The sequence below is a fragment of the Orycteropus afer genome, unplaced genomic scaffold (assembly GCF_000298275.1).
Source record: "Orycteropus afer afer isolate SDZICR_OR568_19922 unplaced genomic scaffold, OryAfe1.0 scaffold00037, whole genome shotgun sequence".
In the NCBI taxonomy this organism is placed as follows: domain Eukaryota; kingdom Metazoa; phylum Chordata; class Mammalia; order Tubulidentata; family Orycteropodidae; genus Orycteropus; species Orycteropus afer.
The window spans coordinates 9,039,506-9,051,490 of NW_006921624.1; the positions used below are offsets into that span (position 1 = coordinate 9,039,506).

General features: G+C 47.6%; 1 protein-coding gene across 1 annotated transcript in view; it reads left to right on the plus strand.

The window, feature by feature from the left end:
- The window catches only part of ASTN2 (astrotactin 2), a 1,259,674-nt gene that overhangs the window by 1,519 nt on the left and 1,246,170 nt on the right, over window positions 1-11,985 (plus strand). The window contains exon 2 of the mRNA XM_042780380.1: window positions 6-69. Within this exon, the coding sequence (XP_042636314.1) occupies window positions 6-69 (64 nt within the window). The remainder of the gene's footprint in view (window positions 1-5; window positions 70-11,985) is intronic.

The following is an 11,985-nucleotide window of genomic DNA, read 5'->3' on the forward strand; positions in this document are numbered from 1 at the left end:
ACGAGCTGCCCGGGCGCATCGCGGTGCAGGACGACCTGGACAACACGGAGCTGCCCTTCTTCACCCTGGGTAAGTCTGGGTGCCGCTACACGCGGGGTCCCAAGGAACCTTGCGCCCCTAAGTGAGACCAGACAGGTGAGGGCGCCCTGGGGGTCCCGGCCCCCGCTGCCCGCAGTGGGGTTGGAAGAGGGCAGTTGAGGGGCTCAGAGGGCGCACAGGTGGTTGGAGAGGCGTGTGGGGCAGGAGGTCCCGGAGAGCGCACGGCGGGAGGCCGGGAGCGTGCCACCCCGTCTGCAGTGGGGAGCGATCCGTCTAGGACTCTCCGTCGACGCTGACTCTACCCGGATCCGCCTCGCACGTCGGGATCCACGGATCGCGACTGTATTCGGGCTGGGGACTGGGAGCTGTCCTGGTCTCTCGAGCTAGGTCTGGGTCCAGCTGCCCATTGCTCCTGGGGCATGCGCCCGTGGTCACCGCCGCCTCGATCCCACCTCTGAGTTGCTGGTCCGCCCTTATGGACAGATTTTCTGGAGAATCCGAGCGAAGTAGCTCCACGTAGAATCAGCCAGCCGTGAAAGCTCTGTTTTTTGCTTGGGCCGCGTGACCTTGGGCAAGTCGCTTCCAGTTTCCGGGCCTCAGTTTTGGCCATCTGTGAAATGGCGCTGGGGAAGATGGAGTCATTTCTGAGGTCTGGGGTTCTGAGCACCCGGGGTTCTCCACTTTTAGACGCTCCACCTTCCCTTTATCCTCTTTCATTTTGCTACCCCCCTCTGAGGAGAGCAGCTTTGTCCTCTCAGCGCACTCACTTGGCTAACAATAATAATAACTTAAAGACAAGAAGAAGGGAGAAGAGAGGCAAAGGGTGGAGGCGTGGTGGGGGGCTCCCACGGAAAAGTTAATCCGAAAGTTCCCCAGCAGCCTGCAGTCTGCTGGTTCCCGGCGCGAATCCCGGAGGAGTCGGCCCTTCGGTGGAGCTGTGGGAAGCGCGGCTGGTTTCCCACTCCGGTAATTGATAGCTTAATTATCTCCGAGAACATTTACAAAAATGCCATTCTGCCTTAGCTCTCCCGCGCTCACTGCTCGCTGCTCCCTCGCCCGCTCTCTCCTCCCCTCTTGGGGCGCGGGTCACGATTGGTTGCCAGCATCTGGCCCACAGCGGCGCCTGAGCTCGCCCCGCAGACTCCCCAGCTTTTGCCTTGGGTGCTTTCCTTCGTGGGATCGGGCTCTGGGGTCGCGGGGGAACAGGCCTTCGCGGTCAGCGCCTTCCGGATGCCAGCCTGAATCTCCGAGGTTAAATCCTTGCCCGCCAGAGAAGCTCCAAAGACTAATCAATGAGTCGACTAGACTCCCGTCCTGGGAGCCCTAATATTTTTAATGTATTTTTGTGACTACCCCTCCCCTCGGCCTCCCTCCTCCCCTTCCTGCTGAGGGCCCCTAGGGATTTGAGCGGACGCCTATCCCCCTCACTATCTGAGCTTGAGCTTCCAGGTTTTCTGGTCCCTAGCCTCTCCCCAGCTGGCTGTAACCTGAGCGTGCTGGGCGTTCTGGGAGGACGAGGCGGGAGAGCGCCTTGCAGGCTGCCTGGGGACTTCCCGCGGCGGTGCGTCTGGCGTACGACGCACACACAAATACACTCAAGCATAGATCCAAGCAGATACACGCGCGCACACACACACAAGCTAGCGCGCGCACACAAACACCTATACATACACCAACAACCCTTCCCACGTGCGCCTGTGGGCTACTGCTTTCCCAGGAAGGGGATAGGGGTGAAGGTGGGACTCCTGAGAGCTCAGAGCTAACCTCGGGTTCCTCCCCCTACTGCCTCCCGGGGGAGAGGGTTCCCCGCCGAGACACAGCGGACGTCCCTTCACCAGCACTTCCAGTCCCTCCCCTCTTCCTCCACCCCCGTGGTCTCTTTATTCCGGGGCACTCTGAGAGATCTGGGGTAGGAAGGGCTGTTCAAATGACGGAGAAAGGCTCCTTGGGTGCAGTGTTCCTTGGAAGGCTGTAACTCAGGATTCCAGTTCCCCTCGATGTGGAGCGGCAGCCAGTTATAAGGGGTGCTCCTTAGAATTCCTGGAGCTGACAGTGCACGCCTTTTTTTTTTTTTTTTTTTAACTTTGGCTTTCAGCAGAAAATGGGTGACGGGGAGCCCAGGGCATGTTGAGTGAGGAACTGAGCGAGGACCTGGAAGTCTTGAAGCCCCTGGGAGCCTTTCGTTAGCTTGAGAGTCTCCTCGCGCTCTCCGCTGGGGGAGTCTTTCGCCTTCTCTGACAAGCGGCCGCTGAGCCTGGTGACTGGGGACTGCCTGCTTTGGAGTAATAGGGTGCTGTCCTTCTCGGCTTCTTGGTTTCTTGCCTCTTCCTTTCCCCCTCAAAGCCCTGGACTGGCAGCACAAGGCACTCCCGCAGGGGATTTGGCTAGCGAGGTAGTCACCAGATGGTCGGGTATAGCAGGAGCTGTGTAGGGAGATGTGGGTTTTCTATTTGTGTGGGTCTTCGACTGTTTGCATGTAAACACGGAGTGCACGGAGCTCTGGGAGGGCCAGGCTGGCAGGAAATGAGGGTGGGGGGTGCAGTGATGAACCAGTTATGGCCATCTCTTTCCCAGGGTCCCAAAGCAACCCCATCCCATCCCTAGACCTTCTAAATATGCTCCAATAGTGTTTGCCTCCTAGCATTTGTCTCCAGCAGGTTGAGCGAGTCTTTCAAGCTTCGCTTGTCAGCTCAGGGGATTTGAGGATGGCAGGTCATAGATCTAGTCATGCAAAGTCATTAAAGGCCAACTTTGCCAGTGGTGGGGTGTGTAGAGCCACCGCTAGGGGGTGATGGTGTCTGCTAAAGCCCTGAGGCCATGTGGGCCCGGAGTTGGTGGTGGCAAAACGTCCCCTAGCATTAAAGGGAGCAAACTATGTATTAAAACATAGAATTCCTATTTTATTCTATGTTCTATTGGTGACTGCAAGGCAATTCTGCACACGCCTACCATCCCCATCCACCACGAAAGTCACCTTCACACTTGGCCCTGCCTCCTCCGGTCTGCCTGCCTTGTTTGAGTTATCCATTCTGCTATTGGTAATGCTCAGAAAGGGAAGACTTTTCAGGTCTCTTCCTCAAATATTTCTCCTCTCCCTGAAGTGTTACAGCTTTCTTTATACCTAGATGGAAGTTCCCCCTGGAGTGAAAGATCCCCCAAGTTTCTGTGTCTGGGCCTCTTTAAAATCTGATTAAAAATCAATGACAGTGACAAAGTGAATTTTCCTGACAGTGATCAGGGAGTAGCCAATAGTTACTGCATTTTTAATGAGATGCTAAGAGCTTGACTCTTGCCTTCTATTATTAATGATCATCAAATATATGGAGTGGGCACTCCTGTTAGTCCCATTTTACAGATTAGGAAACATACGAAGAGAGGTTAAGTACCTAGTCCAAGGTCACAGTGTGAGTAGATGGTAGAACCTGAACTGGAATCCCAGTCTTCCAGAGATCCACATTTTTGGTGATTGCTAAACTGGCATCCTGATTCAAATATGCACGGGGTGTGGGGGGGGGGGGACTGGTTACAAGCATGCATGGCATGGTACTGGGTAATGTGGGCAGACACTACAATTATCAACAGGCAAGAGTCTTCCTCCAAACGAACTTCAGCTACATTGGTGAGTTGAGGTACGAGAATTTGAAATTGAAGCATCAGCTAAATGATTTCTGATCACCTCCTCAGCTCAAAGTCTCATGAGTCATGGATTGTCAAAGGGTTCTCTGATAATGCTCTGACACCAAGGAGAGAAGACATCTCTGCAGCAGCCTTCACAAGTCTGGGAAGACTTCCTGGACAGAACAGGACCTGAACTAGGCTTGGAGGATAGGCTGTTTTTTTTACTCAACAAAGAGAAGGGAAGTTGAATGCTGAAATACAGTTTGGGAACTTATTGTTGGTTAGCATCTGGAAATCTCAATTTTAGCTCACTGTGACCTTGAAAACGTCATTTGTCCTCTAGAGCTTCAGTTCTTTGTGCTGTGATGTGAATGGGTAGAGGAGCCCTAAAATAATCCTTTGGTGTAAAGACTGTGAACTTGCAGTGCCCTGACCCACTCTGTGACTCTGACAAGCTCCTTTGCCTTCTCCCTGTCTGTTTCCCTTGCCTGTGACATGGAGGGTGTTGGGAAGGACAGATTGAAAAGAAAGAATTTGAACAGGAGCAACTGCCAGCACAGGGTTTCTGAGGTGACCTGCATGCCAGTCAGTCCTCATCTACCCCCAGGTAGCCCCAGAATCTGCTTGTGGATTTAGCTTTCATGCCCACAGGTAGGGAAATGTCATCCTTTTCCCCTGTGCTTGCTGGTAGCCAGGGCTAACTGTTTACAAACAGTCTTGATTTGGCAAAAGAGGAAAAAAAGAGATACAATTGAGTCTTTGTCCTAAAATTTCTTCATACATTACTTTGTCATGTAAATCAGGCCGGCGGGAAGTGTGCTCCCTCTTTGTGGAAAGGAATAGAAGGAAAAACCGTCTAGTAGTGAGTCTTTAAATGCACCCATATATGTAGGTGTGGCAGTGACCTGGAGATATGTTCAAAAAGGATGCTGTCTGCCAGAAGCTTATTAGACTCGGTGGAAGAGAATGACACAGTCTGAAATGCCACATTGCTGGGTTCAACACAAAATCAAAAAACCAAACTCATTGCGATCAAGTTGATCCCAACTCATAGGGACCCTATAGGACGGAGTAGAACTACCCCATAGGGTTTCAAAGGCTATAAATCTTTACAGAAGTAGACTGCCGCATCTTTTCCCATGGAGCACCTGGTAGGTTCAAATCACTGGCCTTTTGGTTAGCAGCTAGATGCTTTAACCACTGTGCTACCAGGGATCCTGGGCTTTAACACCAGACCAAATCAAACCCACTGCCTTTGAGTTGATTCCAACTTATAGCCACCCTACAGGACAGGGTAGGAGCTCTGGTGGTGTAGTGGGTAAGGCATTTGGCTGCTAACCAGAAAGTGGATGGTTTAAACCAACTCACCAGCTGCTCCATGGGAGGAAGGTGAAGCAGTTTACTTCAGTGAAGATTTATAGCCCCCAGTGGGGGTTGCTATGTGTTGGAATCGACTTGATGGCGGTGCAAATTATTTATTTATTTTCATAGGACAGAGTAGAACTTTGACACATAGGCTTTCAAAAGCTGTAAATCTCTGCAGAAACAGACTGCCACATCTTTCTCCTGTGGAGTGGCTAGTGGGTTCAAACAGCCAAGCTTTCAATTAGTGGTCAAGCACTTTAACCACTGGCTCTGCCAGGGCTCCTGGGTTCAACACTGGGTCCTTCAAATATAGATAAAAATGGATACCCAAAGAGGAAACTATAGGGAAAAGTGATAGGCCAGGGACCAGGTCAGCAGAGTTGCTGAAGCCAGGGAGTTTAGCTGAAGAACAACTCCATGAAGAACGTCCCTCAAATGTCAACACTGAATAAGGAACATACTTTTTTTTTTTTTTCCTTTTCTGTCAGGCTCTAAGGAGTGTTCACAGAGTGCAAACACTAAGTCCTTTGAAGCTATCAACCAAATGTGCTGCCCCCTAATGGTGGTAAGATGCTCATCAGAGGACACATTTAAGCAGAGTCTAGACATTCTGAGAAAGGATTCAGACATGGGGATGTGGCATTTTGGGATTCTGAAGATTGATGCTCTTTATTTGGAGGAAGGAAGTGTGGTCACAAATTGTTGTAAGTTGTATCTTCTGCAGCTCTTTGAGCGCACAGAATGTTCCTTAATTCACTTCTAGTGTGCTTTCCTGTATACATGAGAGAAAAATTCCAGGACGGAGAAAAGGAAATGTTTGATATCTTAAAACAGACTAGGTTTAAAACATGTGTTTCCTTCTCAATAAATGAGACATTTGGATAGTATTTCACATTCAAGGCCTTGTCCTGCTTTGATGGTCAATGTTTCTGGGACATTGTAAATAAGGGTCCCAGGCTGAGACCATTCAGTGGTCTTTGATTAGAGTCTCCTACCCTTTTCACTCACTTCCTACATTCTACCTCCCCACCCTCCTTTCCCAGCTCAAATCTGATGAAACCTACTTAATGCTCACTCAGGCAGAGAGGTATGTGTTGTCTGCCCTCAGAAAGCCATATGCTGTTGAGAGAGTAATGGGGTAGGAAGAGAGGAATCCTTTCTGCTATTAGGCAGGCTTGGGTTGCTGTTTATGGGGATCAGTGAGGCCAGTGGAGACCGCATGGCTCTGCAAGCTTTGGTATGATCTAGAGCTGATCTTTTTTCCTGAACTGGGCCTTTTATTTGCAAGCTCATTCTACAATCTTAATTTGCAGTGGGTTTAGCCTCTCACCTTCTTCCTTTGTTGAAAACTAGGCCATGACTGCCTTAGGATGGTATGAACTGCTGGAGAGAGAGAAGGATGGAGTCTGACAGTGAACTCTTTGGGTGAAGTCATGAAAACAATGACCATGACCATCTGCTTTGATGATGGGCTCAGAGCACTACAAACTCTTGGAGCTCGCTGATCCCACCCCTTCCATATTGTATGGTAACACTGAGGACCAGACAAGAGAAGAGACCTACCCAAGGTCACCCAGTTCAAACTTCAACCCAGTCGTCTTGAATCCCACTTCATTTCTCTTTCCATTCAACACTGAACCTCTCAGATAGTGCACTAGGCTAAACACATTTCATTATTTGCAACTTGGTTGAACACCATAAAGTGCACTGCTCTCTTCACCCTGCAATAAAAAAAAAAAAAAAAAAAAAACTAATGAAAAAAATCTCTCTAGGGAAATTGAATTTGTCTTTTGCCTAAGTGTCCAGCTGGCTGGCTCCAGTCTCTCCTGCAATCCTGGGCTGATGGGGTTTGTTCTGGGGGAGGAGGAAGTCTCGTTGCCTTTCCTCTAACCACTTTTGGGGGTAGGCAGAAGAATTCTGGTCTTTTCCAGGATAAAGGGAAGAAAGAGTCTGGTTTAACTCTGGGGTAGAGCAACATTAGAGAGATACTTTACAGAGCTGATACTTTCCCAAGTTCTCATACTGACCAGTTAGTGGCAACAGAAGATTAACTATAGCAAGAGAGAGCTGGTTTCTCCCTTCCTTCCAGCAGAGCTAGCAGCCTCTCTGCCCCGAGAGGAGGCGGGGAACTGTGTTTGGCAGGGCTTGTTCTATTTGCCATTGCTGGCTTTCTCCTCCCACTGACTTCTCCGCTGTCTGTAGTTCTTTTGGACAACAGCCCCAGTGAAGACCTCCCATTTGATTGAGGTTGAGGGGAGTGATGACTATACAATGTAATATTTTTAGCTTCCCTATTGGCACCAGAGCTTTGAACTGGTTCAAACCAGTTCAGTCATGGCCAATAATGTAAAATCGGAATAGATGAGATTTTTTAAAATTTGGGTGAAGCAGAATAATAACCAGAATGGGAGAAATTACAGGTTGAAGCCCTGAAATGGGAAACTCAGAAAGAGGTGTAGTGAGCCCTTTTTGGAGCCTGATGTAGGAGGCTGGATTATTGCCAGGACTGTGGAGAGTGACACACGTTCAAAGCAGCATGGTCCACCGCCGTCTTTGAGCTGGGCATCACTGTTCCCGATTGTGCCGTTCAAGAGGTTTGATTGCTGTGCACCACACATTCTGCCCTTGTTTTCTATGAGGAGATTAAATTTCTAGCAGGATGTCAGTCCGTAATTTTTCCTATTCCAGTTATGATCCTGGTTCACCCATATTTTACACTAGAGTATGCCAGCAGCCTAACCAAAGATGTGTTGCAGGTTATAAACTGCTCAATTAACCAAGGAGCTCTGATGGCACAGTAGTCAAAGCACTTGACTGCTAACTGAAATGTCAGAAGTTTGAACTCACCAGCCACTGCACAGGAGAAAGATGTGGCAGTCTGCTTCCATAAAGAGTTACAGCTTTGGAAACCCTGTAGGGCATCTCTTCTCTGTTCTGTAGGGTGGCTATTAGTTGTGGTGGTGGTTATGTTTTTGTGTCAACTTGGCTAGGCCTAGTTGAGGAGCTGGGCAGCTGGATGTAGTTTTCTCCATGATGAGACTGGTAATCAATTTCATGGTGAAATCTACTGTGAGCAGCTGAGTAGCTGCCTTTGGGTATGTGGTCTCCTACCGTATATAAGCAGCAGCATGGGAATGGTCTCTGGGCTTATGGCTTGCTTGGACCCTGCATGTAGCCATGTGTTGTTCAGCAGCCTGCCATGCTCTGCCAACCTGGGGACTTACAATGGACTTGAATGGCCTGCCGTGTGGTTTGGTAACATCGGAACTGTGCCTTTTTACTTGTCAACCTTGGCTTTGGCAGCCTTAGCAGCCAGCAGCTATCTGAGTGAAGAAAAAAGCCTCTAGCTTCAGTGGGCTGGGAGCTGGAGGCAGAGCTGAATCCCAAGGCTGAGGGGCTCTCACCCAGCCATTAGAGCCTGGCACTTTGAACTTGGACTTAAAGCCTTCTGAACTGTAAGACAATAAACTCCTGTTTGTTCAAGCATCCCATTTGTGGTATATTCCTCTTCAGAGCGTCACTAGGTAACCAGAACAGTTGTAATTGACTCAGTGGCAGTGGGTAGGGTTTTAACCACTCATTGACAATGGGTGTTGTTGTTATGTGTCGTCTAGTTGGTCCCGACTCATAGCGACCCCTCCTTGGGTTTCCGAGGCAGTATCACTACAGAAGTAGATTGCCCAACCTTCCTTCCATTTCTCCACCCCCACTGCCACAGCTTCTGGTGAGCACTCAGACCTCAACACTTCTCTCTGCTCCAGTTTCAACCATCAGCTCACTGGTTATTCTGCCTCTAATCTCATCCTCCAAATCTATCCTCTGTTCTTGGACAACAGGGTGATTTTGTTAAAAGCCCAGATCTGGTAATAACTATCTTCTTGTACAACATGTCATTCATTTCCCATTGTTCTTAGGATAAAGTTCAAGCTTATTTTGGAATACAGGGTCCATGATCCTCAGGCTGCCCTATACTAAGAACACTTCCTTTTGAGTTTATAACTCTGCCTTGATGTTCCTGGGAAAATTTCTTCTAATTTTTCAAGACTGAATTTAAGCGTCCACTTATCTCTGAAGCCTTTCCTGGGCACTGGAATTGAATGCACTGGGCCTTGGCACCCATCATCAATATAAAGGCTTCTTTACCACTAGAAAGAGTTCTGGTGGTGCAGTCATTAAAATGCTTGGTTGCTGACTGAAGGGTTGGTGGTTCAAACGGATTAGCCACTCTCCAGAAGAAAGATGTTGCAGTTTGCTTCCATAAAAATTATGGCCTTGGAAACCTTATGGGACAGTTCTTCTCTGCCTTATAGGGTCTCTATGAGTTGGAATTGACCAAAAGGCAAGGAGTTGTTACGTGTGTGTGTGTGTGTGTGTGTATAAAACACTGGCATCGAGTTGATTCTAACTCATAGCAACCCCCATTGGGTTTCCAAGGTGGAAATCTTTGCAGAAGTAGATTGATCCATCTTCCTTCCATGAAGTGGTTGGTGGGTTTGAACTGCCAACCTCCTGGTTTGCAGTCAAATACTTTAGGCACTGCACCAACCAAAACCAAAAACCAAACTCACTGCCGTTGTGTCAATTTTGACTCATAGCGACCCCTCCTTGGGTTTCCGAGGCAGTATCACGATGGAAGTAGATTGCCTAACCTTCCTTCTGAGGAGTGGCTGGTGAGTTTGAACCTCCAGCCTTCTGGTTAGCAGTTACGTGCCTTAGGCACTACTACTCCATCAGAGCTCCCACTGCACCAACAGAGTGCCCTCTCTCTCTCTCTCTCTCTCTCTCTAATATATATATATATATATACACACACACACACACACACACATATATATGTATTTATACCAATAGAAATATAAACCAACTATTGTGTGTCAGGCATTGTCCTAGGAACTTAGGATACATCAGAGGCATCATTGTTTCTGATTGTGCCAGTGAAGAGGTTTGGTTGCTATGCACCATGCATGCATCTTTAGAGTTTGTGTGTGTGTGTGTTTGTGTCTGTGTAGTGGGAAGGGAACAATAACAATAGATATAATAAATGAGTAAAGTACATAGTATCTGAGGAACTGATAAATTCTATGAAAAAAAAAATAGAGAATAAGAATCAGACCTGCAGAGATGAGGAGATTGGTTTTAATATTGAATAGAGTAGACTAAGAGGTGCTTGTTGAGAATTTAAGATTGGAACACTAACTTGAAGGAGCTGAAGGAGTTCATCATGCAGATATCTAGGAGAAGAGCATTCCAGGCAGACAAAAGCTTCAGCAAAGACCATAATTCAGGAACAACATAGAATTTTCACACAGCAAGAAAGCCAGTGTGGCCAGAGTAGAGGGAGTAAGAGGGAGGGTAGGACAGAATATCGGGGAGGAGAAGGGGAACTAGGTCACACAGGGCTGTACAGGCTATTTCAAGATTTGGTTTTTACTCTGATTTAAACGAGGAGCCATACAGGTTCCAAGCAAAAGAATGTCAAGATCTGAGTTACGTTGTGAAAGAATTAGGCTGTTCTGTTGCAAATAGACAAAGCTGGAAGCAGAGAGGTCTGTGGGAGTCTATCCCTATGATAGAATATGGTGGCTTGGAGTAGAATGAGAGCAGATTTTATTATACTTATTTGTTTCCTTGTCTGTCTTGTATTTCTTGAGTATGAGCTCCTTAAGGGCAGGGGACCTATCTCATTCATTTCTGGGACTTCAGTGACTCAATGGCACATTGTAGGTGTTCTGGAGATTTTGAATGACTAGAACCGTAGATTAGCCAACCTTTGTTCCAGAAGCCATACTGGAAAACAGCTGGAGCCTCATTAAGCCCCATTAAGCCTGAGCTCATCCATTAAACCTGAGCTGGAATACCACTTCTTCCATAAAAGCTTTTCCTCTTCTGAACTCCCAATGGAGCCTTTTCCTGACTCCTAATTATTCTGAGTTTTTTTGTTTTTTTTTTTTGTAGAATGGGTTATAAGACCAGTTTGATTAAAAGAAGCTTTTGTGAATCTTGGAAGCCAGATAAGGAAGCCAAAGAGCGAAGTATTGCAGTTGTGGGGATAATTTTTACATTATCAAATGTCATAAATGGAACACGTTTAGGACAGTAAGAAAATTCCTTCTTTATAAAGATGGGAAAATCAAATTAGTAACAAGTCAATAACAAGTCAGTGGTAGAGTACACACCAGATCCCAGATTTACTGACTCCTAGTTCCATGTATCTTCCTCTAATCTTAGTGAAGGGCAGCGTGGCAGCCAAGGCTGTGGGGGGCTGCCATTCTAGAGGTGTAAGGTAACTGACTTTATCGTGTCAACATGATGTTATAACTGTTGGCTGTAGCTGCTGGCTATGAAAACAGCTACCATATATTATCATCTACTATGGCCCAGGTTCCATGTTGGTACATGTTTTATGTCATTTCCACAACACTGAGAGATCATTGTGATTAATTCTGTGTTGAGCACTGAGGCTTAGGGGAGCTGAGGAACAGTTCATGACCACACAGCTGAGCTGGCTTGAAACCCATGTTCCAAAGCCTATGCTTTCTCTGCCTGGCATGGTACACAGAACTAGGGGTGCTCTTGCATTTCTATCTCTTCAACAACCTCTTTTACTTCTCATCTCTTCCTTTTCTCATTACTGAGAAGTTGTAGACATTTCTTACACAGGAACTTCAGGTGTGAAAGCCTCACAGACCCAAGAGACTGATCACCTTGTTTCTCTGCTTCCAGGAGCTGACTCGTCATCACCCCAAGCCTTGTCGTGTTGCTGATGTTGGCTTGCCAAGAGAGCATCAGGCATTGTCTCACTTCTACAGACTCCCCTCATTATCGCTGCCCTACTTGACAGTCAAAGTCTTAAGTCCTCATGTCTTCTTAGGAGCTCTGGTAGCATAGAGCCTAAGGCACTTGACTGCTAACCAGAAGGCTGGCAGTTCAAACCCACCAGCCACTCCTCGGAAGGAAGATGGC